Below are 27,680 nucleotides of genomic sequence, written 5' to 3' on the forward strand. Positions count from 1 at the left end.
TGTCCAGCTTCATTCTTGCTTCAGACTGGTTTGGCTAGTTGGGGTCCTTTGTAGTTCCATGAATTTTAGAATTGTTTTTCCATTTCTGAAAAACGAAAATTCATCAGAACTTTGGTACAAATTGCATTGAATCTGTAGATCATTTTGGAAGGTATGGACATTTAAAATGCATTAAATTGTTCAATCAATGAACATGAAATGTCTTTCCATCTATTTGTATTTTCTCTAAGTTCTTCCACCTATTTTTTCAGTTAAGGTAATTTCCTCTGTATCTATTTTTTTTTTTTTTGGATTTTTTTCTATCATGAGAGGATGCTCAGTTTCATCAAATGACTTTCTTTGTCCATTGAGATGATCATGGGAGTATTGCCCTTCTTTCTTTTAATTTGATATCTCATTGATTTTTGTATCATGAGTCACCTTCACATCCCAGAGAGAAGACCCATTTTGCCTGGTTGGTGCTTGATCCTTTTATGTTGTTATTGGATTAAATTTTCTAAATAGTTTGTTGATGATTTTTGCATCTTTTTTTTTATCAACATTATTGGCATATAGTTTTGTATTCTTAGTGTCTTTCTTTGACTCTGCTATCAGGATGATGCCAGCTTTGTTAATGAGTTTGAAAGTGTTTCCTTCTCTTCAAATTTTTGGAAGTTTGAGAAGAATTTTCATAAATTATTTAAATGACTGAGAAAATTGAACAATGAAGACATCTAGTTCTAGGTTTTTCTTTATTGGGAAGTTTTTGACTACCAAGTTAATCTTATTAGTTATAGGTCTGTTGAACTTTTCTAATTTTTTTGTGATTCAGTCAATTAGTATGTTTCTAGGAATTTATCCATTTCTTCTAGAATATTCAGTATGTGGTATACAATGTTTCAGGGTAGTCTTGCATAATTCCTATTTCTGTGGGATCAGTTTTACTATTTCTTATTTCATCTCTGATTTGAGTTTTCTCTTTCTTTCCTAGTAAATCTTGCTAATGGTATGTCAATTTTGTTTGACTTTTCAAAAGCACAACTTAGTAATTTTGTTTATGTTTTCAGTTGACTTTCTATCCTGTAATTCATTTAATTTACTTTAATCTCTTATTTCCTTTCTTCTACTAACTTGTGACTTAGTTCATTTTTCTTCTTCTAGTGCCTTGAGACATAAAGTTAGCTGCTTGAGACCTTTCTTCTTTTTTAATGTAGGTGTTTATCACTGTAAACTTCCCTCTTAGTGCTGTTTTTGCTGCAACCCATAAGTTTTCATACAATGTGTGTTTGTTCCAAGATATTTTCTAATTTCCGTTTTTATTTCATTTCTGAACTCTTGTTTGTTCAAGAGTATGTTGTTTGACTTCAACATATTTCTGAATTTTTCAGTCCTCCTGCTATTATTGACTTGTTGTTTCCTTTTGGAGTGAGATAAAAATACTTGATATGATTTCAATCTTATGTTTCTGAAGAATTTTTTGTGCCATAATACGCTATCTATCCTGAAGAACACTGTCCAGGCACTTGAAAAGTAAGTGTGTTTTGCTGCTTTTGGACAGCATATTCTGCATATATTGTTAGGTCTGTTTGGTCTAAATATTGCTCATGTCCATTGTACCTTAGTGACTTTTCTCTGGATGCTGTATCCATTATTGAAAGTGGGATGTTGAAGTATCCATTAATCCTCTCTCCATTTTTATATTTGGGAGTTTAGCTGTTTTAAAGTACTTTTCGTTAGGAATGGCCTTGGTATTGTCATTTTGTTAATTATTTCCCCTCTTGAAAGTTCTTTTGTCCCTCTCTTCCTCTCTGTAGTTTTCCTTTTGTTTTGGTGACTGTTTTATATTGATAGGCTCTTTTTTCTTTTCATTTATGCACCTTCTATAGCTATTATATTTGTGAACTTACATAAAATATAATTAGAAAAGGTCTATTTTAAGCTGGTAACAACTCAAATTCAATCAAATATTTCTTCTCACTCCATGCTTTGTGAATAATGCTGTAATTTAAGTATTTTTAATATTGTGCATCAATTAATGATTTATTTTATATTTGTAATTATTTTAATACATCTTTTAACTTTTATATTAAAATTACAAGTATTATATCCATCACCATTATAGTAACACAGAGCTCTGTATTTGTCTAATATATTTACCTTTCCCAATGAATTTTCTATTACCTTATACTTTTAAATTTATTTTAGCATTCCTTTCACTTCAACTTGATGAACTCTATAAAATTTCTTGTTGATAATGAAATCTCTCATACTTGTTTGTGAAAATTTTTGCCTTTCCTATGTTTGAAGGATGGTTTTGCTTGGTAGAATATCATAATTGGCAGACTTTTTTTCTCAGTACTTTGAATCTATCGTCCCACTCCTCTATGGCCTTCAGGGTTTATCCTGAACTGAGAAATCCACTGATTTTCTAATAGAGATTGTGTTGCATATGAAAAGTCTAGATGCTTTCTAAAGCTTCTCTTCATCTTTGACAATCTGTTTATAATGTGTCTTGTGATGTCTGTGTTTGACTACATCTTATTTGTGACCAATCGGACCTCCTGAATGTGGATAACCATTCTGTTACTAGACTTGGGAAGTTTTGGGCCATTATTTCTTGGAATAATGTGTCCCTTTTTCTGTCTCTTTTCCATCTTGGACTTCTGTGAAGTGTGTATTGATGTGCTTAATGGTATTCCATAAATCCTTTACATGTCTTCACTCTTTTCACTCTTTTTTCTTTTTGTTCTCTGCATAATTTCCAATGACACGTCTTCTGGTTCATTGATCTTGTTTTCTCATTGGTGTAGTCTACTGTTGAAACCCACTAGTGAATTTTTCAGATCAACTTATTGAGATCCAATAGCTATGTTTTTAAAATATTTTCTCTATTTTAGCTGAATTTTTTTCATGATTCATATATCCTCCTCCTGATCTTATTGAGCATCTTTATGATCAATTATTTTGAATGCTGTTATAGCTTCTGTTCTCAGACATGACCTGGAAACAATGATCAGATAATTATTTTTGGGTGTATTTTCTGCTTTCTGACTATAGTTTCTTTAAAGAGACAAATTTATTAATACTTGCTACTTTTTCTCATTGCCATTTTTGTTTCTGGCTATTTGAACTGTGACTTAGGAGGCTGGGTAGGTATTTCTAGGTCTTATAAGCTATTTTAGTAAAGTTACCAGCACAATTTAACCACAAATATATTGTTGATTTGGTGGAGGTTCAAGGTTTATTTAAATATTATAGTGCTAACTTGATGTCAGAAAAATTATTTCATTGACTGATATTATGGCAAAGTAGAGTAAGCCTCTGCCTGGATGATTCCAGTATCCGATATCTGGGGACAGGTTAGAATCCCAACTGTTCCACTTTCTGATCCAGCAGCTCCCTGCTAATGTACCTGGAAAAGTAGCAGAAGATGGCCAGATATCTGGGCCCCTGCCACCCACGTGGAAGATTCAGATAGAGCTCTAGATTCCTGGTTTCAGTCTGCCCAGACCCAGGTGATGCATCCATTTGGGGAGTCAACCAGTGGGTGAAAAATCTCTTTCTTTCTCTGTCTCCCCCTCTCTCTCTGTCAATCTGCCTTTCAAATAAATAAGATATATCTCTGGGACCTGGTGATGTGGCATAGCAAGTTATGTCACTTCCTGTGATGCTGGCATGCCATATGAGTCCTGGTTCAGATTCCAGCTGCTCCACTCCTGATCTAGTTACCTGCTGATGTGCCTACAAAAGCAGAAGAAGATGACCTAAGTACTTGGGCTTCTGCCACCTTTGTGGGAGAACTGGAGTTCCAGACTCCTTTCAGCCTGATGGAGCAAAAGCAGTTGCAGTCACTTGGGGAGTGAACTGATGGATGGAAGGTCCCTTTCCTTCTGTCTCTTCTCTCTCTGTAAATTTGTTTTACAAATAAATAAATCTTAAAAAATAAAATAAATCTTTAAAGTTATTTCAGATTCTTCTATAGAGAAGATAAATTTTTTTCTCTGAATTGAGCTTGAAAATTTAACCACATATTTTACCATTTGAGAAACATTACCTGGAGATGTGAATAGAACAGACTTCAGCATGACCACAGTCCATACAATGTTGAGGAATTAAGAGATAAGCCAGAAATTCTTAATTATTTCTTTGTTTTACTAGTCTTTTCTTAGTAACCTATTAAAAACAAAACAAAATTAAACATTCATAGAAACAGAAACAAAGCAAAAACAATTCCAAAATGGTGGAAAATAATTTATTTTAATTTGAAAATGCTAACCAAGAAGTTTATTCCAATTTTTTGTGGCAATAACAATAATATTATTCATATTATCATTGTAATTGATTTTTTTCTACAAATGAAGTCCTAATCTCTAAACTTTCCACTTTTAAGTTGTCATTTCTTTGTTTTTTAAGATTTATTTTATTTATTTGAAAAGCAGAGTTACAGAAAGAGAGAAGGAAAGTCAGAGAGACACAGAGGTCTTGCATCTGCTGATTCGCTTCCTAAATGGCAGCCAGCACCAGCCAGAGCTGGACCAGGTTGGGGCCAAGCTGAAGACAGGTGTCTAGAAATCCACCTGTCCCCCCCACGCGGGACCCAAGTACTTGGGCCATCTTCTGTTGCTTTCTCAGCCACCTTAGCAGGGAGCTGGATCAGAAATGCAGCTGCTGGGACTTGAACCGGTATTATATGTGATGCCAGCATTGCAGGCAGTGGCTTAACTTGCTGTACCACAATGCTGGCCCCTAGTTTGTCAGTTTCAATCTTGAATGAGGCCTTCACTCATTCTAGTAATACTTATGAACACTTAACATATAGCAATCCCTCTTCTAAGTATCAAGGACTTAACAATGAATGACATGGTTGATGATGAGATCAGAAAGAGAGGTAACAGGTAATGTCATGAAGAGTCTTGATAAGGATCTAAGACCTTTAGCTTTTACTGAGCGTCAGTTTTATAGCAATGATCTTGCTTCTTGGTACAGTTAGATAAAAAGGCAAAGGCAGAAGCAAGGGCACTAGTTAGATGTGTTGCCATGGAGATTGCTTCCAGCCTAGAGATGATGTTGTGCTTGGACTAGGGAAGTGGAAATGATGGGATAATTCTGCATGTGTTTTGAATACAGCCAATAGAATTTACAATGAATTCGATGCAGAGCAAGAGAGAAAGAAATTGAGATAATGCCAATTTTTTTCCTAGACAAAAGAAACAATGGATATCATTTCCTGAGATAAGGACAGATCACATTTGAGGTAAAAATCAGATTCCATATGTGAAATGTTAAATTTAAATGCCTGTTAGTTAAGACAGTAGGCATTGAGGAAAGATACCTGGGATTTAAACTAAATTTGGGAATTATCATAAAGATGTGTTGAATACCAGATTTGATGAACTCACTGAGGGACTGAGTATAGAGAGAAGAGATAAGAATGCATTTAACCCAGATGCATTGCAAAATTTTAGAGTTTGAGGGAGATGAGGAATAATCAGAAAATAAGAATAAGCAAAGGAGGAATCATAGATGTAAGAGTTCCATTGTATATATTCTTACAAAAAAAGGTCACACCAGTTTTCTTTCTGCCTTTATCTTTGTTTACCCTCAGCCAGGAATTTTAAACACATTCAAATATACTTCCACTTCAATCCTGGATTCTTGCTTTTGTTTTTGTCTTTAAAGGGACAGAAATGGTTGGCATGGCCCTTCTGGAAAAAGACATATTGATTTGGCCATATTGCTTCCCTTCCTCTACTGTCCCAAAGGATATCCCAGTAGCTCAGAAAGCATTAGGAGTGACATCTGTGAGATGTCACTCCCCCTTTCACTTTTTTTAAAAGATGTATTTATGTATTTATTTGAAAGGTAAAGGGATAGAGAGAGAGAGGACGAGACAAAGAGATAGGGATCTTCCCGCCACTGGTTCACTCCCCAAGTAGCCACAACAGCCAGGGTTGAGCCAGGCTGAAGCTAGGAGCCCGGAACTCCATTTGGATCTCCCAAAGTGTCTGGCAGGAGCCCAGACACTGGACTATCCTCTGTTGCTTTCCCAGGTGCATTAGCAGGGAGTTGGATCAGAAGTGGAGCAGCAGCTAGGAACGAATGCTCATATGGGAAGCAGGCATGGCAGGTGGAGGTTTAATCTGTGCTGCACCACAATACCACTTCCTCCCTCTTTCACATTTTTATTCAAAATGCCATTGTAAGGCAACTGGGAATCCTCAATTAAACTAAATTTCTAAAATTTTCTTTTCTTCAAGGGCACATTCCTTTGACTCAAGGAGACACTAGGCAAGATAAGAAGGAACATAACCTAAAAAGTAGAAAACTTTCTTCCTCACCTTTTGGCTTAAGGAGGCTGTAAAATGAAGAAATCACTGTTAGAAGATCCTGGGAAGCCAAGGAGTCACACATTAAAGCCTTTACTTCTACTTCAGAATCTAGAAGGAAACTTTCCAAATTGCCATGGCCACTTACACTCTCTCCTCTGTGCAATGGTTCTTCCTATTTTAGGTCAGTGATCTGTGTAGGAGGAGGAATTTACTGATGTTTGCTTTCCTTCCTCTCTCTCCTTGTTCTTCATTGTGGGAATTGTTTTACAGCTCTCTGCTATGGCCAGGGAGTGCAGTGGAGGATGGCCCAGGTGCTTGGGCCCTGCACCCCATGGGAGACCAGGAAAAGCACCTGGCTCCTGGCTCCTGCCAGGATCAGCGCGGTGCGCCGGCTGCAGCGGCGGCCATTGGAGGGTGAACCAACGGCAAAGGAAGACCTTTCTCTCTGTCTCTCTCTCTCACTGTCCACTCTGCCTGTCAAAAAAAAAAAAAAAAAAAATTTCACATCTCTCTATAAATCTGGTACATATATATTTAGATATTTATCCAACTAATGGGCTAGAGATACTATGAGGTTAAAACCTTTGCAACAAGTATTTTGAAAAAGCATATAATAATAATAATTGTAGTGGCTGCCTTTAGTGTTGACTTCAGAATAGAGTTTTCTGGGGTGGACATTTGACATAGTGTTTAAGACACTTCTTGGGAATGCCTGCATCTCATATTGAAATGCCTGAATTCCAGTTCCAGGTTTGCTTCCAGTTCCAGGTTTGCTCCCAATTCCAGCTTCCTGCTAATGCAGATCCTGGGAGAGAGCAGGTGACGGCTCAAGTACTTGGGTCCCTGACACCCACATGGGAGACTCAGTTGAGTTCCCAGCTCCTTGCTTCAACCTGGCCCAGTCCCAGCCATTTTGGGCATTTGTGAAGTGAATCAGCAGAATGGAGGTTCTCTCTCTCTCTCTCTCTCTCTCTCTCTCTCTCTCTGTCTTCTTTCTGCTTTTCAAGTAAAAAGAAATGAGTTGCTGATATAATGTCATTTACAAAAATCATTTAATGGATTTTTAATTATCACTGTCAGGAAAAATAGTGAATATTTTACAAAATAATAGACATAATATATCCTTTCTGAAGACTTTAAGTCACAAAGGCATCATCACAAAACCTCTTTCTTTTTGGGAATTAGAACCACATACAAAAGGACCAAGAGACTATATTGTGTTTATTCAAAGCATCTGTCAAACTGAGGAACATTCCACATTGAAACCAAATCATTTAGGTATCTACTCTATTTCTCTAGTTTTGTTTAGCCCAACAGAATCTTTTGCATCTTGCCCACATATCCATATGACCCAAGTAGGATGACCATTTCTTGTTTAATTGCCTGTACAATCTAAGACAGATATCCTTGTTTCTAAACCAAACTCTTAGAATCAGATTTTTACTTACAGAATCCAATAGTAACCCTAAAAATTTCTTAACTAATTGACTTCTAGAATCTTTGGAATATAGTAACCATTGTGTTAGTTTTTTGTTGTTGTTGAAATAGTTAAGGCAGCTTCATTCAGCTCCCAGCTTTGGAAGTTCCAAGTCCAGACAGCATGATGCAGGCTTTGGCTCCGACAAGGGGCCCATGATGGATGGTGGAACACGTGCGGAACAAGAGTTCCATGGTGATCCAGGATGCAGAGAGTGGTCGGGCCCAAACACCAGCTTTTATTGTAACCTTTTCACCAAAATTACCTTCTGAGGACATGCCCCCACTGAACTGAGGGCCTCCCCTTAGGCTCCACCTACTAAAAGTTCCACCACCTCCAACAGTTCCAGTTTGGGGGCCAAGCCTTTAACACATGGATCTTTGGAAGTAATTTAACCATAGCATCCATGAGGAGATGATGTATGGAACCCATCCACTTAGAAGACTGTGTTGCAGCTTGGCCTACTAGTGGGTGTAGTTTTCCAGTGAAATTTTGTGGGACTGTCTGCCCTTCAGGGGCATACTTTCATTTTGGAAACATGTGGTAGAAAAAGGTAAGACAAGGCCAGCTCTGTGGCTCAATAGGCTAATCCTCCGCCTGCGGCGCTGGCACACTGGGTTCTAGTCCCAGTTGGGGCAACGGATTCTGTTCCGGTTGCCCCCTTCCAGTCCAGCTCTCTGCTGTGGCCCGGGAGTGCAGTGGAGGATGGCCCAAGTCTTTGGGCCCTGCACCTGCATGGGAGGCCAGGAGGAACTACCTGGCTCCTGGCTTCAGATCAGCGCGGTGCGCCGGCTGCAGCGCGCCAGCCACAGTGGCCATTGGGGGGTGAACCAACGGCAAAGGAAGACTTTTCTCTCAGCTGCTCCTCTTCCAGTCCAGCTCTCTGCTGTGGCCCTGGAGGGCAGTGGAGGATGGCCCAAGTGCTTGGGCTCTGCACCTGCATGGGAGACCAGAAAGAAGCACCTGGCTCCTGTCTTCGGATGGATGCAGTGCTGGCTGTTGCGGCCATTTGGGAGTGAACCAACAGAACGAAGACCTTTCTCTCTGTCTCTCTGTCTCTCTCACTGTCTACTCTACCTGTCCAAAAAAAAAAAAAAAAAAGAGTGAGAGAAGAGAAAAAAAAAAAAGAAAAAGGTAAGATAGGAGAAACAAAGGTCAATGAAGTGTCGCTACCCTCAGGACCCTAGACAAGTTTCCAGCTGCTTCGTTTTTGAGACTATACCATTTCTTCAAGAGAGAAACGTAATACTTGGGACTAATCATTTTTCTGTGCTAGGATTAGCTTTTTCTCCTTCTTGATAAGCATCGCTAGAACAGAAGGGCAGTTTTTGCCCTTCCTTACCCTATATCATCACATCTCATGGTAGGTGGAAAATGCTAGGTTTCACAGTTATTCCATTGTCAGATAACAGAACCTTGATGAATTCTAGATGAAAAGCAACCGGACTTCTAGGTGCAGTTTGCAAGGGAGAATACTGATAAGCTTTCCATTGCTGTGGGAGAGGAAGAAAAGATTCCCCCTTTCCTTGTGATTTGTTTGCCTTTCAGGTTATAAATTTCCATTAGAGAAATCACTGGGCATTTTCTGCCTGGTGATGTGGAAAGGGTTTTAAATCCAAAATAATGCTGGGAATACTTAAAAATGCTTCTTTGGAAAAGGAGGGCACTCTGTGAGCAACCAAAGCAGGACTTGGCAACAGTCCCCTGGCATGGATTTAGGCTGCTTGGATGAAGCAAGGCTGATCAAAGCACTGAATCCAGCAGCCGCTGGTTAACGCGCTTTCTGGTATCACACTATGCGTGATGTTTATTAAAAGTCTGGGTGCATTTAAGGGGGTAGAGTTCCTAGAGGAATTGGTAAAGTTCAGAAAACAGAGCCAAACAGGTTATAAATTTAAGGCAGGTGTGTTTCGGGTAGCCGGGAAGTCCCTTCTGGAAGATGGAAGATGAGTTATAAAATCTTGCTGTGTCTTGAATCCATCTCCTTCCTCATATCACACCTGTCTGCATGATTCAGGTATGCCCCGGTTTTCCCGGCCCCAGGCATCTTCCTACTCTAATCCAGAGTAGGTAATTAATTTTCTAGTTAATTCATTTATTCAGTGCTTCACAGTTAATGTACTTTTTACACATACCATAAGAACCATCTCTGGAGGCTGGCACTGTGGCACAGCACATAAAGATGCTGTCTGCAGTGTTGGCATTTCATATGGGCACCAATTCGAGTCCCGGCTGTTCCACTTCCAATCCAGCTCTCTGCTATGGCCTGGGAAAGCAGCAGAAGATGGCTGAAGTCCTTGGGCCCCTGCACCCATGTGAGAGACCTGGAAGAAGCTTCTGGCTCCTGGCTCCTGGCTCCTGGCTTTGGATCAGCTCAGCTCTGGCCATTGTGGCCATTTGGGGAGTGATAAACTCTCTCTCTCTCTCTCTCTCTCTCTCTCTCTCTCTCTCTGTCTTTGCGCCTCTGCTTCACTATAACTCTTTCAGATAAATAAATCTAAAAAAAAAAAAAAAGATCTTCATCCATAAAACAATTTTCAGCTCTCCTGGCCTTGTATTTCATACGTAAACACTTTAGCCTACTGACATTTGAGTTTCTAAGTGTCATTCACAGTCATCTTTGGCTGCTGTTCTTGCTGACTCTTCCATTGCAATGACATCTACCTGCAGTGTGTCTGACTCTGCCTTTCTCCTGACATTCTCCAAAACTCAACTGCTTGCTCATCTCCTCCTAAAATACATATTTTCCAGAAATTGTTCTTTGATCACATAAGCATTGTGATAAACATTCGTATTTACAGAAAATTTTTCTTAAGATTGCCAAAATATTTAAAATTTTATAATCAGGGCCAGTGTTGTGGTATAGTGGGTTAAGCAGCTGCCTGCAATGCCTGCATCCCATATGGGCACTAGTTCAGTTCCTGGCTGCTCTACTTCTGATCCAGCTCCTTGCTAATATGCCTGGGAAAGCAGCAGAAGATGCCTGGATTCCTGCACCCACATGGGAGGCATGGATGAAAATTCTAGCTCCTGGTTTTGACCTGGCTCAGCCCTTGGCCTTGAGATAATTTAGGGAGCAAACCAACAGAAAGAAGATAGCTCTCTCCCTCTCTTGCTCTCTCTCTCTCTCTCTCGCCCACTCTTGCTTTTGCTCTTGCTCTATCTCTCCCTGCCTCTTTGTAGCTCTGCCTTTCAAATAAATAAATAAATAAATAATTTGAAAATATTCCATAATCAATTCATTTACTGAGGACTTCATGGTTTAAGCAACTCTGAGAGGAATATGCTATATATATTATGTATTTATATACATGTGCATATGTATACATATATGTATAAAGTTTGAGAGAGAGAGAGAGAGAGGCTGAGGCAGAAATAGACAGAGATCTCCCAAATGCCCTCAGCAGCCAGGGCTGAGCCAAGCCAAAACCAGAAGCTGAGATCACTGCCCACATTTCTCATATGAATGACAGGGGCTCAACAACTTGGCCCATCATGTGCAGCCCAGTTGTGCATTAGCAGGCAGCTGGAATCAGGAATGGAACTGAGACTTAAGCCCAGGCACTTTGATATGGGATGTAGGCCTCCCAACTGTGACACCAAATGCCTACCTCTCACATATATTTTTATTTTTTGCCTTCCAACAGCCTTTCATGGTGGATGTTATTATTTTCAGTTTGTAGGTGAAGAAACTAGGGCACAGACAGCTTGATTAACTTGCCCAGATTCATGCAGCTAATGAAAGGCAGAGCCAAAGGTTGAGCCTTGATTTCTGCCCCCAATCCAGTGTTCTTGTTCCTATTTCTAGTATACTACAACTGTTTATATGGTTACTATGGTTGTTTTTAGGGGTTGATTGCGTAGTTTCATTTTTAACTTGCTCTATCATGGCAATTTTACTAAACAGTGTATCCTTTATTTCTTCAATGCTTCTCAGTCAGTGGCTATTATAGAGGCTCTGGAAATAGGAAACATTCACCTTGACTTATCAATTTATTTGTGAAAATACATAGGTATTTGACCTTGACTCACTTACCAGTTATTTCTAGAAGTTTCACTCCCATTGATTGGCATGCATAGGAGCAACTATGTGGAATGTCCCAGCAGTCAGCATGGGTGGAGATCAAGTTGATGACCAAAACCAGGTCGGCCAGTTTCTCACCAACATTCTGCCACATGCTAGAACTCTGCACAATGACTCTTTGTATCCAAAGCTTCCACATCTGTGAATTTAACCAAACATAGATAATAAACATTTGGAAAAAAATTTACATCTGTACAAAACATCATTGTCATTGTTCTCTAAACAATATAATACACCATCTATTGACATAGCATAAATATGACATAGCATATACATTGTATTAACTACTATAAGTAACCTAGATATGATTTAAACTATATGGCAGTATGAACAGAGGTTATATGCTAATACTGCACCATTTTGCACAAGAGGCTTGAGCATGCAGAGGTTTTGGTATGCTCAGAGAGCTTGGAGCCAATCCTCTTTGGACACTGGTGGACAACTGTCTCATAGTCTCATAGGAATTTACAGTTCAGAGAGCATTTGAAGTCCTCTCTTTGGTGGCCCTGGTAAATAAATACACCCATTTTATGGTACTATTTGAGACGTTTAATGGCCCCTGCCATTAATGAAAGATTTCTTTAATGTCATTTGGATGCCATTGCTAGACCCAAGCTCATGTGAATGACCTTTCCTAAGTGAACAGTGTGGTCTTTGTGGTTGCACCGGTGTGTGAGTCCTGCAGGCTGTGAGCTATACCATGAATGAAGGAGGTCTGACCGTCGGTTAGCTGTTTTTTCTGGATATGGACATTACTTCAGTTATGAATCAGCAGCTGAAATGGCTAGTTAGTATTTCTGTAACATTCCTCTCCACAATAATTATTCACTGAAATTTTTACATGTGTGTGCTGGGGAAATTGTTCCATATTATTTATCTTCAGTTTAAAAACTTAGGCAGTCAAGGCTCTAAAAAGGTAAAGCAAGGAAGTCCCCTTGGAACTAAAATCGAGGAATGAAGCTCTAGCGTTTTCCTTCTCCTTCAGAGCAAGGGAAACCTCCTGAGGCCAAGTGGAAGGCGTGAGCTCCCTGAGGCAGGCACGACACTTCTGCTGCAGCAGACGAGAGTAGGTGACAGATATGTGCTTGACAGCGAGGCTGACAGAGCACCTGCGTGTTGCAGTCAAGAGCATGGTTTCTGGGGACAAGATTGCCTCATTTGAGATCCAGCTCTGCCCTTCCTAGCTGTGTGATCTGGAAAGGTGACACCCTGTATGTGTTGTGCTTTGCTGATTATGTAGAATGCTACTCACCTTACAAGTCTACTAGGAGCACTGAGATAATTCATGAGAAGCAAATAGACCACCACCTGGTTGAAGCATCTGTGTTTAAGCTGAAAAATAACAACAAAATCAACCAACCAACGATCTGAGACCTCTTTTCTGTAAGCATAGCTCTGCTAACTTGCAAAGAATGCAGGCTTTTTCTCTAATATCTACATTTCACTCTGCAAATGACATCAACATTTCTGAAAGGTAGATTGGACATAACTGTTATTTAAAATGTGAAACAGCTCAAGTCCTATTACCCAATTTCTATAGTTATTTTGGGAGTTACCAAAATCTGAACTTTATCCTAGTGTGGAGAGAAGCAGAAATGAGATTTTATTCTTCTCCGGGGGGGGGGGGGGTGCAGAAACAACAACAACAAAACTGGTCTTGATATAAGAATATGATTAGATTTACCAGTAAAATGGGTTGATTTATTGGCATTTCTCTCATTTTCCAGCTACCACTGTGCAGCCTAAGCGGAAAGGACATTTTTCTCGGTGTCCCAAGCAATATAAGCATTACTGCATCAAAGGGAGATGTCGCTTCGTGGTGGCCGAGCAGACCCCCTCATGCATGTAAGTGTGGTGTCCTGAGCCAGCAGTCAAAGGAGTGCAGAGCGGTATCTGCCCAGGGCTTGGCAGGACTGGAAAGTCTGAGCTAACTGTGCCATCTGTCCGGACACGGTTCCGCCTGGTCCTGCCCCCAGCCGCTCGTTTAGGGGCCCTCTCGGCAGCTCCTTATGGAGAATCTGACGCACACTTTCCTCCTGAAATATGAGTGTGTGCAAGTTCAGAGCCACTTCCAGGCTGGGCAGTGTCCTGTGCTTCCTTATGCAAGCAAAGCTGATTCTGCCCGTTGTTGAAGATGCTTTTCAGCTCAAATATTCTCCAGAGTTGTTCGGATGGAAACGATTCCTCTGCTCCATGTTATGTGGTTTGCAGTCATGTGAAAATGAAGGAGATCCTGCCAAATTAAAAGCTACTTTTGCAGGTGGCAGTTCAGTGCAAAGGAGTCAGTCCTACTTTTAATGATAATTAGCAAAGCTGGTTTAGCATAGTAGTGAATTGGGAGAAAAATCTCTCTTCCCAACTCTTTGTTACTTAAGAGTCCAAGTTCTTCTCAGGCACACACAATTCTATTTTGCATCTTTCTAAAAGTCACTTTTAAAAAAATATGTTCCTGTAAAGTGCTCTCTGGGACTTTTTTTTTTTAGAGAAGTGAGGTGATTCTTTCCAACTTTGAACTAAAATTCACAGAATGCATAAATTTTTTTCCATAAGTATCTCAGAACAGGGATTCTAAATTCTAATTTTTTGGAAACATTAAGGGGCCTAGGTTTCTTCAAAAATTACAGCTAAGTTTAATTTTAAAAATAAAAATGCATTGATAAAAATCAGAGATAAGAATTGCAAATATAAGAAAACAAGAAAAGGGATGTGTGTGTAGCTGTTATGGAGTGTAAATATGATTTTTTAAAATTTCATTTGATTTTTTATTGGCCTGGGAGCATTTTTTTTGTTCAAATATCAATGCCCTTAAATTTAACCCAGTACATTTTCTACCTCCTTCCTTTGTCTTCAGATTTCTTGTTCTCTAATACTGCTGCCTTCTAAATGAATGTCACATTGTATAATCTACTCCCTGAGATCAATCCACTGCTTATCCCCTTGAGTTTGAGCTTAGAACTCATTTCCTTGGCCTCCAGATCTCCTCTGATCTTGGCTTAACTTTCCAGCAAAGTTGTTCACCATATTCTCAAGTGTTTCCTAAATCCTACATTCTTTTCTATGATTTATTTATTTATTTATTTGAGATTTATTTTATTTATTTGAAAGGCAGAGTTAGAGAGAGAGAGAAAGAGAAAGAGAAAGAGAGAAAGGCTGGTTCACTCCCCAAAGGGTCACAATGACTGGAGCTCGGCTGGTCTGAAGCCAGGAAACAGGAGGCTCATCTGGGTCTCCCACATAGGTGCAGGGGCCCAAGCATTTAGTAATTTGCTGCTGCCTTCCCAGGCTTGTTAGCAGGAGCTGGATAAGAGGTGGAGCAGCTGGGACTCCAAACAGCACCCACAGGGGATGGTGGCACTGGAGGTGGTGGCTTAAGCTGCTACATCACAATGCCCGGCCCTCCCATGGCTTGTATACAAACTCTTCTCATTGCCTGGAAAGCAAACTTTTCCTGACAGCTTAAGGTACAATTCAAATGTCAGGTTCTCTAGACCCCTTCACATGCCCAAGTCTAAGCTGGATGTCCTTCTTCTGCAGTGTAGTCACGCTTAATGAGAACTGTATTCCAGTGGAAAATAGCTGTTGGTTTCCTTGACTGTGAGCTTCTAGGGGAAGGGCTGTGGCTTATTCATTTTTGTGTATCAGTTGTAACCTCAGTGCCTAGAATTCACTAGGGGCGCAAGAAGTAACTGATGAATGAATAAGTGCTTCTATCAAAGTCCATCTAACACTTTTTGCTGAATTCAAAACTGAGTCCTTTATCTGAGCCAGGAACACCATCTTAGTGGGGGAATCCTTTAGCATCAATGGGAGACAGAAGAGCTCTAAGGTTATTGCATAGATTTTGGAGTCAGACCTAAAATAAGGTTTTGTTTCCACCAATGATAAGCAGTATTAACAGTGAGTCCATTACCTATCCTGAGCCTCAGTTTTAATACCTTCTACTCACGTGTTGAAGATTCAGTCAAACAATAAAGGCAGAACTGCTTATTGTGGTACCCAGCACAGAGTAGGAGCTCCCTAATTGTACCACTGAGGGCACGGTAGATATTCAACCTAGGCCTAACCTCCTGGGTGACTTGGTATAGCATGGATTCAGGCAAATCTGTCTCAGCATTGGTGACAAAGTCATCTTGTGAAGCCAGAAATATCTCCCTTGCTTGGGCTCATCAGAGTTTGTAGACTCCTGTTTTTATATGAAAAACCAAAATGTGTTTCTGATAATTCAAATCCCTGTTGGTCTTCTCAGTGTTTCACTTGGAGTTGGGATAATTTGTTTCCACACACACAATTTTTATTTAACACAAATTATTTACATGCAATTTAGGGTATGGAATTTGGGAGTCAGAAAGGCTATGTTTGAATCTTAGCCCCATTCACTTAATTTCTCTGTACCTCAGTTTCTTCATCTGTAAAATGGGGTTAGTTTACCATCTACCTTGAAGGTTGACATACTGCTTGAGGTAATATTTATAAGTCTCTCAGGAATAATTTCAGTACAATAATCCCAAAAGTCTGACTTTGCAGTCCCTCGAGAGTCAGGGTCATCTTTAAAAATTATTTTTTAATTTTCAATTTTATCTTATTTAAATCGATTATCATCTTATATAAAAACCCATATATCCAATTAGTCACCATTAAATAAACACTATGATCTTGGTCCCATTGCCTCTTCCTCTCCCAAACAGGAGTCACACTTGTTGAGCATAGCCATCAGCTGATACGCAATGGTTTGCTGAAGAGTGAAATTACATGAGAGCCACGGTAACCGGCTTGGTTAAGGTTTGACCTTCCAGCATGGCTTCATTGAGTTACAGCTTACAAGAAGTACTGCTTGCTGAGAAATTCAATTAAACCATGGTCAAGCCACTGAACCCAGAGCTTATAATTAGGAAAACATTCTGAAAGAACAGCCAGTAATTGCTGAGCATTTTATGGGCAAAACTGTTGTTTAAAAATACCATCCCCCTAGTCAATTTGTTAGAGGAATATTTAAGCCAATTGGATGAGACTATATTTGTAAGGTTTAATTATGACCTTGAAAAACCTTTTTAGAAAATGTCTCCTCATGCATGTGCAAGAAGAGGTGATTCCCCTATGCCCTGCAACAATTTCAATACTATGTCCAACAGATTTTTGTATTTCAAGATATTTCTAAACTTGCTTTCTTTTATTTTGACCTTGGAATGAGGATAACCAGCTATCTTGTAGGAAGCAATTTTCTCATTCCTACTGTGGTCTTTTTGGAATAGCTGGCATTAGGTGTTTTTTTCTATTTTGTTTGTGTTGCACCTCACTTTTCAATTGATGGTGTTACTGAGCTTGTTTTTGTTTGTTTCTTAAAGCATTGTGTCAGCTACCTTATTGGTGTTAAGGGATCGCCTAACTTGAGAAATACAGGGTTTGTGGGAATTAACTGCCCAGGCTCTTGTCAAGTATAAGATATAGAGCAGCCTGGTAATAAATCTTTCCTTAAAAAAAAAGTTTGCACAGAAATCTTTTCGAAGAGCAGAATTTAATCTTTCTGATATTTAACTTATTATGCGTATGACTAATATCTCTTCATGTTTTAAATGCATTTGAAGAGAAGAAGGGGGAATACTTCTTTTGTTAAAAAATTTCCATTTTGACTTCTGCTAGGCACTTTAAATGCTTATTCATTTTATTGGAAAGGGAGAGAGAGTAGAGAGAGTGGGTAGGAAAAGGAATAGAGACCAACAGAGATCTTCCCTCTGCTGCTTCCTAAATGCCTACAAAACCCAGGGCTGGCCCAGGCCAAAGCCAGGAGCCAATCTTGTCACCCGCAGGAGTGTCAGAGAACCAAGTATTTGCGAAAGTGCCTGCTGCATCTCAGCGTGCTAGAATTGGAAGTGGACTAGGGACTCGAACCTAGGCACTGCAATATGGAATGTTGGCTTCCCAAATGAAATTTTAAATCCTGTGCCAACCATCTACCCTGGGAAATACTTACTAATGCAACAGCACTGTGGCTACATAATATAATTTTGGTTAAAATATCAGACAAACTCTTTACATAGCTTTTAAGCTTCTGACACAATTCTGAGAATTCTAAGGGTAGTTCCCAAATCACGGAGCCTTTGGCTTGCTGACAGTTGCCTCTCCAAAGCCCCAGCTTGGTCAAATGGGTCCAAACCTCTCACCTCAGGCCTGGGGTATCTGCTGAGTTGAGTTGCAGTCCAAGATTATACTGACAGGCACCTGAGAGAAGGAGGAAAGTGATAGCTCCACCTAGAAACTAGCTTAATTTCTGGCTTCTCCACTTTAAGAGAGTCATGGATAAAAGGCCATTAGTAGGATAGTAGAGGGAATGGTGAACAGATTTGAAAATGTAGACTTAAAGAATCAGATAAAGGGCCTGGATTGGATAGCACCTGTCATGTTTTAGGGAGCATATTTGTGAGCTGGAGAATAGAAGAGCATTACCTCATATGTGACCCTCCTCACTTCCAGTAAATAGAACTGCAACCAATGGGTAGAATCAGAGAAGAGAGGAGAGCAGAAGGGAGGGAAAGAGAGGGGAGGGGAGGGGAGGGGAGGAGAGGAGAGGGCAGAGGTGCATGTGGAGGAAAGAGGGAAGAATCTGTAGAAATGACATTTATGAAACTTTCTATGTGTTGGACATTGGGTTATGAACCTTCATATACATTAACATGTTTGATCAAATAAAATCATGTAATTTAAAAGTAATTTATGTAATAGAGCTTGAGTACACTAAAACTTCCTGCTGCCCTATGATGAAATGGAAATTCTTACTGGGAATGTTATGGAGGGAGTTTTATCAGCCTCTCCACTTCAAACTCAGAGTCTAAAATTTCAAAATAAATGTTAGCAAATTGTCATTATGCTTGCTTATTTATAGTCGACATGTTAATAATGTCCAAGTGATGACAGGTTTTCAGCACAGCAAAGAAAGTGAAATCATTTGTGAACACAGGGGTGAATTTTTTTTTCCTTAAAGAAATGGTGTTCTTTATTAAGTAATAAAAAATAGTAATTTTCTCAAAAAGAAGCAGATTCTTAAAAGTCTTTCATTCTTTATTGTGTTTCCCTCCTGTTGTTTCATGTGTTTCCTTCCTGTTGCTTCATGTTTACAGCTGTGATGAAGGCTACACAGGGGCAAGATGTGAGAGGGTTGACTTGTTTTACCTCAGAGGGGATAGAAGACAGATCTTGGTGATCTGTTTGATAGCAGTCATGGTCATTTTCATCGTTTTGGTCATTGGTGTCTGCACATGCTGTCAGTAAGTATTTTTAAATTTAATTTTAAATAAGCCTGACTTCTTATCCACTATTTTTACTTTCTTCTTTTCTTCCTTCGCTTTCCTTCCCCCCTCCTTCCTTCCTACCTTTTCTTTTCTTTTTTGCTTTGGTTTAAATATACCTACTTCTTGTAGTGCACCATCACTGGTGTTAAAGTATTTATGTATACTAAGAGTCAAAGGGATCACATAAACAAGACTAGTGTCTGCTAATACTGATAGAATAAAAAAGGGAGAGAATGATCCAACATGGGAAGTGGGATACACAGCAGACTCATAGAATGGCAGATGTCCTAAAGAGTGCTCTGGCCTCAGAATCAGCCCTTAAGCCATTCAGATCTGGCTGAAGAGCCCATGAGAGTATTTTAGGCATGGAAAGCCAAGACACTCTGCCAAACAAACAAACAAACAAAAAACAAAACCTAAATGAAAGATCTCTGCGAGTGAGATCCCAGTAGAAAGAACGGGCCGGCTAGTGCCGTGGCTCACTAGGCTAATCCTCCACCTTGCGGCGCCGACACACCTGGTTCTAGTCCCGGCACACCGGGTTCTAGTCCCGGTTGGGGTGCCGGATTCTGTCCCAGTTGCCCCTCTTCAGGCCAGCTCTCTGCTGTGGCCAGGGAGTGCAGTGGAGGATGGCCCAGGTGCTTGGGCCCTGTACCCCATGGGAGACCAGGAGAAGCACCTGGCTCCTGCCAACGGATCTGTGGGGTGCGCCGGCCACAGCACGCCAGCCGTGGCGGCCATTGGAGGGTGAACCAACGGCAAAGGAAGACCTTTCTCTCTGTCTCTCTCTCTCACTGTCCACTCTGCCTGTCAAAAAAAAAAACAAAAAAAAAAAAACGAACGTCCGAGAGCTGCTCAGGGGGCTTCCATGGACTTGGCAACTCATGACTAGAGCCTGGGGAGATTGCTGACGCCATAAACAAGAGTGTCATTTTTTTTTTTTTTTGACAGGCAGAGTGGACAGTGAGAGAGAGAAACAGAGAGAAAGGTCTTCCTTTGCCATTGGTTCACCCTCCAATGGCCAGCACGGCCGGCGCCCTGCGGCCGGCGCACCGCGCTGATCCGATGGCAGGAACCAGGAGCCAGGTGCTTTTCCTGGTCTCCCATGGGGTGCAGGGCCCAAGCACTTGGGCCATCCTCCACTGCACTCCCTGGCCACAGCAGAGAGCTGGCCTGGAAGAGGGGCAACCGGGACAGAATCCGGCGCCCCGACCGGGACCAGAACCCGGTGTGCCAGCGCCGCTAGGCGGAGGATTAGCCTAGTGAGCCACGGCGCCGGCCAAGAGTGTCAATTTTTTAAGTCAACAACAGGAGTCACTGTGCACTTACTCCTCATGTAGGATCTCTGTCCTTAATGTGTAGTTCAATGTGAATTAATGCTGTAACTAGTGCTCAAACAGTATTTTGCACTTTGTGTTCTGTGTAGGGGCAAACTGATGAAATCTTTACTTAATATATACTAAATTGATCTTCTGTATATAAAGAGAATTGAAAATGAATCTTGATGTGAATGGAATGGGAAAGGGAGCGGGAGACGGGAGGGTTGCAGGAGGGAGGGAAATTATGGGGGGGGGGGAGCCATAAACTGTACTTTGGAAATTTATATCTACTAAATAAAAGTTAAAAAAAATGAAAAAAAGTATTTATGTATAATAAAACACACAAACAACACATGATTTTTATTATTTTACTAAACAATTATGATGCTATAAAGCAAAATATGTACAACTTATAACTGATAAATCATTTAGTCCTAAACTCAGCTATGTTTAGTGTTTGTTAGTATGCTAAATAAGACTTTTATTTTTTCATATTATACCATACACAATAACATTGACAGCTAGAAACCAACAAAAGCATTTTTTCTCGGTAACTTTAAAATAATGAATTTTATACACAAATAATGATTATACTGTTATTTTTTTATTTACTGCATTTATGAATGAAGAAACACCTTGTTTTTCTCTGAGGTAGAGTGACTTCAAACAATTCTTCACTAAGATAGCTTATTTTGGAAATCTACCATTTTTTATCAGCAAGACTACCAGTGTATTCAAAAGGTCCTTTATCATAGTATTATACTTTTCGCTTGTGAAGTTAAACCAGCTTCCTAAACTCTCGCATCTGTGTGAGGCTTTCAGAAGGCTCATGGAAGACGCATATGATGACAAGACTACTCCATCCACATCTGTACTATGGTCCACACTGATGGAAGCTGTCTCTCATGATTCTTTTTGCTACAATGTTCTTGGGGGGGAAAAAAAAAGAAACACTAGCATAGAGGGAACCTTCGACTTTGTCATTATACACCTTTGAGAACTTGAGCATATTGCTTAACAGCTTTGAGCCTTACTTTTATGTTTTGTAAAATGAGACTATTAAACCAGATAATCTGTAATCTTCCTTTTAGATATAAAATTAAGAGATTTTTTTATTTTACCTACTTCATGGTGGGAAGGGATGGTTTTTGAGAAAATTTCATTTTTTTTTAAAGATCTATTTATTTATTTGAAATTCAGTGTTACACAGAGAGAGGAGAGGCAGAGAGAGAGAGAGAGAGAGGTCTTCCATCCGGTGTTCACTCCCCAATTGGCCGCAACTGCCGGAGCTGCGCCGATCCGAAGCCAGGAGCCAGGAGCTTCCTCTGGGTCTCCCACACGGGTGCAGGGGCCCAAGGCCCCGGGTCATTTTCCACTGTTTTCCCAGGCCACAGCAGAGAGCCGGACCGGAAGTGGAGCAGCCAGGTCTCGAACCAGCGCCCATATGGGATGCCGGCACTTCAGGCCAGGGCGTCAACCCACTGCGCCATGGCGCCGGCCCCGAATATTTCATTATTAATTAGTACTATCCAATGAAACTCTTTTTCCTGAGACAGGGTGGACTTATGTTGACTGCCTTTTTTTTTTTTTTTTAAGATCAATTCATTTATTTGAAGTTAGAGTTACACAGAGAGAGAAAGAGAGGCAGAAGGAGACAGAGTTCTTCCATCCACTGGTTCACTCCCCAACTGGCCACAATGACTGGAGTTGTGCTGATCTGAAGCCAGCAGCCAGGAGCTTCCTCCAGGTCTCCCAAGGGGGTGCAGGGGCCCAAGGACTTGGGCCGTCTTCCACTGCTTTCCCAGGCCATGGCAGAGAGCTGGATCGGAAGTGGAGCAGCCAGGACTAGAACTGGTGTCCATATGGGATGCTGGCACTGCAGGCAGCGGCTTTACCTGCTATGCCACAGTGCTGGCCTCAGGGATGTTTCTAGTACCAGGTTTGGGCAGAAAATCATTTGGGCAAGACTGTGAAGTGGCCTCTTTGGTTATACTAATGTTGAACTACTCTTAAAGAAAACTAGACTGCAGTCTAGAATATTTAACACGTTTCTTAATCAATGTATCTAGAAGCTTAATTGATATATGCAGAAGCTACCAACACTCTTTTGGTTTCTTCTTCATGTTTTCAATTTGTACTATTTCTTGTTTACACATGAGATAGTATATAATGTTCATCAGTACATTTTGTAATCTCTTGGCCTGAACATGTTCTTGTGCTAATCAAGCTCCATAAAATATTAGGTTCTATGACTTTTCCAATAGATAACTATGTACAGATCATCATATATATGCTTCATACACGATTGTCTATTGTAGCTTTCATTTGAGCCCAGAGAAAGAGGTGGGTTAACAGAGAACCTAAAATGCTCAAGAAGAAAAGAACCTATATATTTTAAGCATTATAGAAATGAGATCGTAGACTCTCTGACAAATAAGTTTATATTCCCATGAACTAACAGGCCCACACTAATTTCTAACATGTTATTTTCTAAGTCCTCTCCGGAAACATCGTAAAAGAAGGAAGAAGGAAGAAGAAATGGAAACTCTGGGTAAAGATATAACTCCTATAAATGAAGATATTGAAGAAACTAATATTACTTAGTGGTAAGTGCGTTGAACTTGATAGGTGAGAAACTATTTAAATGATCTTTAAGTGGCAAGATGGGGCTTATTTTAACAGGTCATTGTTTGGAATTTGATTATGTTTAAAACACTTAAAATAAATTGATAGTTTTTCATGCAATCTGTGGCCACTAAAAAACTTTCTGTTACTTTTCTTCTCATATTCCCACAGAAACAGACACTTAATTTGCATGGTGGTGGTGGTGGCTATTTAAATTCTGCTATGCCTCATTTTGGGGCATACAGAAGAAATATTTTAATTTAGAATGTCACATTGAAAGGAAATCACATGGATGCAGGTGCAGACTGTGGTGCTTAGTGAAATAAGCTGCTCGCCAAAAGACAAATATCACATTTTCTCTGGTTTGTGGTAGCCAATAGAATACAAAAACCTGCAATGCATGTGAATGAAATTGACATTTTGTGACTTGACTATATAGTTTATAGTTCTTGTCTATACTACTGAGGATCAGTGGTTTTTCTACTTGCGACTTGTTGAATTCTTTATTTAGCAGAAGATTAAGCTTGCAATTATAAAGTAAATTGAAAGTATGTCATTGCAAAAATTGAAAGAAAAATAAGAAAGGAAAGAGAAGGGAGGGTAGTAGCAAGGGAAGGAGGGAGGGTAAGATGAGAAGTATCATTATCTTCTTAAAACTGCACATTTGAGGTTTGTTCCCTTTATATAAACAAAATAAAATTTAAAAACATGAAAAAAAAGGTCTTAATAATAGATACAATTATTGAGCATTTACCATATGCCAAGCACTGTCATAAGCTCTTCAAATGTTATACCAGTTAGAATCCCAGTAGAGTCATGTGTCAAATGTTATACCAGTTAGAATCCCAGTAGAGTCATGTGTCAAATGATATACCAGTTAGAATCCCAGTAGGGATCAAAAATCCTCTTGGATTATCCAATAGATTTTGATGAAGGGACTGTGACATTGAGGGCTAAGGGAACCCGCAGGACTGCTGAGGTTCCTTGAGTCAGGCAATGGTAAGGAGCTGCCATTCCTTTACCAGGAAAGGCTGGAGCTAGTGTTACTTAGCACTCAGAGGCATGCTGGCAGACAGCCCCAGGCAGGAATTGTGATTGTGGAGGGAATGGCCACTGTGGGAATCTAAACAAGATGGAGAGGAGATAGGCAAGAAGTAGCCAAGCTTTCCTCCTACCTTCAGAGTTTCAGCAAGTGCCTCCTACTAGCTGGAGCCCACCAGAGTCTGAGAGCCATGGAGCTCTGGGCATGGGCTCAGCAGCAATTGGCCCCTGGAGACAGGGCAGGACAGGGAAAGGTGGCAAAGGCAGCCACGGTGCATAATTAGCACAGCTAAGCAGGATACTTTGGGTTCTAAAAACCTCAAAGACAACTCAACTGGCTAAAAATTAGGGTGATGGATTAGTTCACCTGAATGGCAGTCAGAGGGAAGGTAAGTTTCACGCTTGGTTGAACCAGAGGCACACTCTGAAGGAAACATGATTTTTCTGTCTTGCTCACTGTTCAAAGCATTGTCTTCATTCTTGCCTGGGTCCTGCTGGGTTAAAGGAGAGGCCAGTAGCAAGTGGGACCACATGCTTCCCCACATGGTAGGAGAGAGCAGTGACTTTACCATAGCTCTCACAGCTATAAAAGAACCTCCTCTCCAAGAAAACCCCAGAAATCTCCTGGGGGATGGTAAATGCTTGTTGAGAGCTTTTAATGTCCTCCTAACTTATTACCAGGACGACAATGAATTGAAAATAAAAGTGCTGGTTCTAGGTATTTTTTTGTTATCCTTTGTACATAGCACATTTCCTTGAATGTCACTTGTGTTTTCTCCATTCTTGCAGCCTATGAAGTTTCCTCCAGGCTGATGGCGAAGCTGCAAATGCCTTGCTTAATTGAAAATGGACAGAACGTGTCTCAGGAAAACAGCTAGTAGAAAGGGATTTTAAATAATATATTTACTTTTTATTTGTAACTTTAGTTTGTGTTATTTGTTACTGTTTTTTGATAATAAAAATAATATTATTATTGTATAGTAATTGAGAAAAAAGTACCTGGTTAGGTAGCAATAGTAATAGGGAAAATTTCAATGCACTTCCACTTTCAGGCAAATTGAGGAGGGGGGAAGAATATACATCTTTTTTTAAATTTTTTTTTGACAGGCAGAGTTAGAAAGAGAGAGAGAGAGAGAGAGAGAGAGAGAGAGAGAGAGAAGGTCTTCCTTTTCCGTTGGTTCACCCCCCAAATGCCCGCTATGGCCAGCGTGCTGCGCCGATCGGAAGCCAGGGCCAGGTGCTTCCTCCTGGTCTCCCGTGCGGGTGCAGGGCCCAAGCACTTGGGCCATCCTCCACTGCCTTCCTGGGCCACAACAGAGAGCTGGACTGGAAGAGGAACACACTGGGACAGAATCTGGCGCCCCAACTGGGACTAGAACCCGGGGTGCTGGTTCCACAGGTGGAGGATTAGCCAAGCAAACCAAGGCGCCAGCCAAGAACATACATCTTAAAATATGAATTAAGAATGGAGTAAACACTTATCAAACACTTAGTGTATGCTCAGAGTTTATAATCTATTATTTCACACACACTATTTCATTTCATCCTGTCTATAACCTCTGAGATACATACAGTGGTCTTCATTTCCCAGATATGACAACAACCCCAAAGGAGTTAAATATCAAATCCAGATTTAGACAGTTAAGAATTGATGGAACTGGTATTGGAACCAAGATTTACCCAAATTCAAAGTTGGAGCTCATAACCATCATTTCTGTTAATCTGGGTTGGCACAACTTAACCCAATCATACAGCCCATGATTTTGTACTGAACTGTGCTTTGCTATGATTCTGAGATGACTAGGCCACTTCCCCGCAGAAAAACAGACCTGCAGAATCTGGCCTTTGTTGATGTTTCCATCATGCTTTCTGTAGAGAACTTTTAATGTTTCTTTGTTTTTTTATAAATTCTCAGTGACATGAATAAATTCTTATTTTTAAAGCAAACAGATTTGCCCCATAGCCGTGGTAATGAATAGAGATGGAGAAGTAAATGCCTCTGGTCCTTTAAGCCCCAGGCCAGTGTTTACCCTCAGTAGAGTGCAAGTAACAGCACTGGAAGAGTCTAAATATGTCAGTGATTGCACCAGAGGGCCCAGGCAGAGGCTGGCTGGAACCACATCCTCACTTTGTTCTTCTAAACAACAGCATGCGCATTACTCTCAGGTGAATGTTGGTGCAGTGAAACCATGACCATAGCATGTGTTACTGGGGACCAGCTTTCCAAGTGTGCCTTCAAATTCATGGCATATTTGATAAAGACAGCTTTAAACCTGAAAGAGTGAAATCTGTTTAGCCGATATCCCATAGGATATGCAACTTTCTACACCGATTACATGAACTGCTTCCAAAAACTAATGGAAGATCTTCCCAAATTGCTGTACTTTGTTTCTGTCAGTCAAGCTGCTTCTTTTCCAGAATCTTTGTGATTCAGCTCTGCCATGGAAACTCCATGGCCCAAGCGAAGCAGAGAATTCAGACAAAGCTGAACTTGTGTACCCTTTTCTAGCATGCATGGTGTTTTGAATGAGGCTGGCAGTGTGCTTACATAGAATATAGAAGTAGCTCAACTTCTAGGAAGAGCTCAGTCAAATAACTGATAATTTTCAACGTCTATTTTTTTTCTCCTGGCTTAATGGTCAACCCTGAAGCAACATTATATCCAGCTGATTGATGTTGTATATGCTTGATTTTCAAAAGTCTCTTTAGGGTTCATTCATCAGTCTTCTTTGATACTAAAAGAGTTTGACACACAAATACCCATTAGAGCATTTAAAAATAGAAAACAATGCCATAAATTCCTCTTTACCTGACTGATGTTGGTTGACAAATGGAATCTCTCAAGCCAGTTCAGGCTTGGGAATTTTGTTTTCATCCAGGAAAGTTAATGTTTTTCTTGAAATTCTCAAACCAATGAAGAATTTCAAGGATTTTTGTATCTTTACAAAATGTATTATATAATTGTTTTTGCATGTACTAAAAGACCTTGATTATGTAAACTGTCAATATTATCACGTAATAAAATAAATTTATTTTTAAAACAAAATGGACATATTTTGTTTGAGAATTTTCCATTATACCATGAATTATTAATAGAAATAAATTTGAACATTACTGCTTTTGAAAACTTTTTGTAAAATTTTGAAGGCTTGAAAGTATGGTAGACGCCCATGGGACTGCCTGGCCGGTACCCTGGTTGTATTTTGAACTCCACTTTCAATGTTTTTTGATTGGTTTAGGGTGGGCACTTAATGATGTTGGGCCAATTGAAGTCATTTTCAGAGTTGCTGGGAACTTGAACTGAAGTCAGTGTTCTTTGGGTTCTTGGGGTATAAAAATGTGCATTTTATAGCCTTGCTTCAAGTGGATAAGAAAAATTAAGGAATCTGTTCAGTGGTGAGAAAAAGGCTTTGGGCAGATAATGAGAAATATAGGAGAGTATAATTTCCCAAAAGACTGAATCTCAGAGACTTGAATTCAAAACTTTAGCCTCATGGCTGGCATCACTCCATGAGACATGTGAGCATCTTTATAATAAAGTCT

The 27,680-nt window shown here is 40.1% G+C and overlaps 1 protein-coding gene across 1 annotated transcript in view; it reads left to right on the forward strand.

The window, feature by feature from the left end:
- The window catches only part of BTC (betacellulin), a 61,130-nt gene extending 33,947 nt beyond the window's left edge, over positions 1 to 27,183 (forward strand). The window contains exons 3-6 of the mRNA XM_008267743.5: positions 13,597 to 13,714; positions 18,982 to 19,128; positions 22,967 to 23,077; positions 24,927 to 27,183. Of these exons, the coding sequence (XP_008265965.1) occupies positions 13,597 to 13,714; positions 18,982 to 19,128; positions 22,967 to 23,075 (374 nt within the window). The 3' untranslated portion in view covers positions 23,076 to 23,077; positions 24,927 to 27,183. The remainder of the gene's footprint in view (positions 1 to 13,596; positions 13,715 to 18,981; positions 19,129 to 22,966; positions 23,078 to 24,926) is intronic.
- Positions 27,184 to 27,680: the final 497 nt, after the last annotated feature.

The sequence above is a fragment of the Oryctolagus cuniculus genome, chromosome 8 (assembly GCF_051225735.1).
Source record: "Oryctolagus cuniculus isolate XC-2025 breed Fujian yellow rabbit chromosome 8, ASM5122573v1, whole genome shotgun sequence".
Taxonomy (NCBI): domain Eukaryota; kingdom Metazoa; phylum Chordata; class Mammalia; order Lagomorpha; family Leporidae; genus Oryctolagus; species Oryctolagus cuniculus.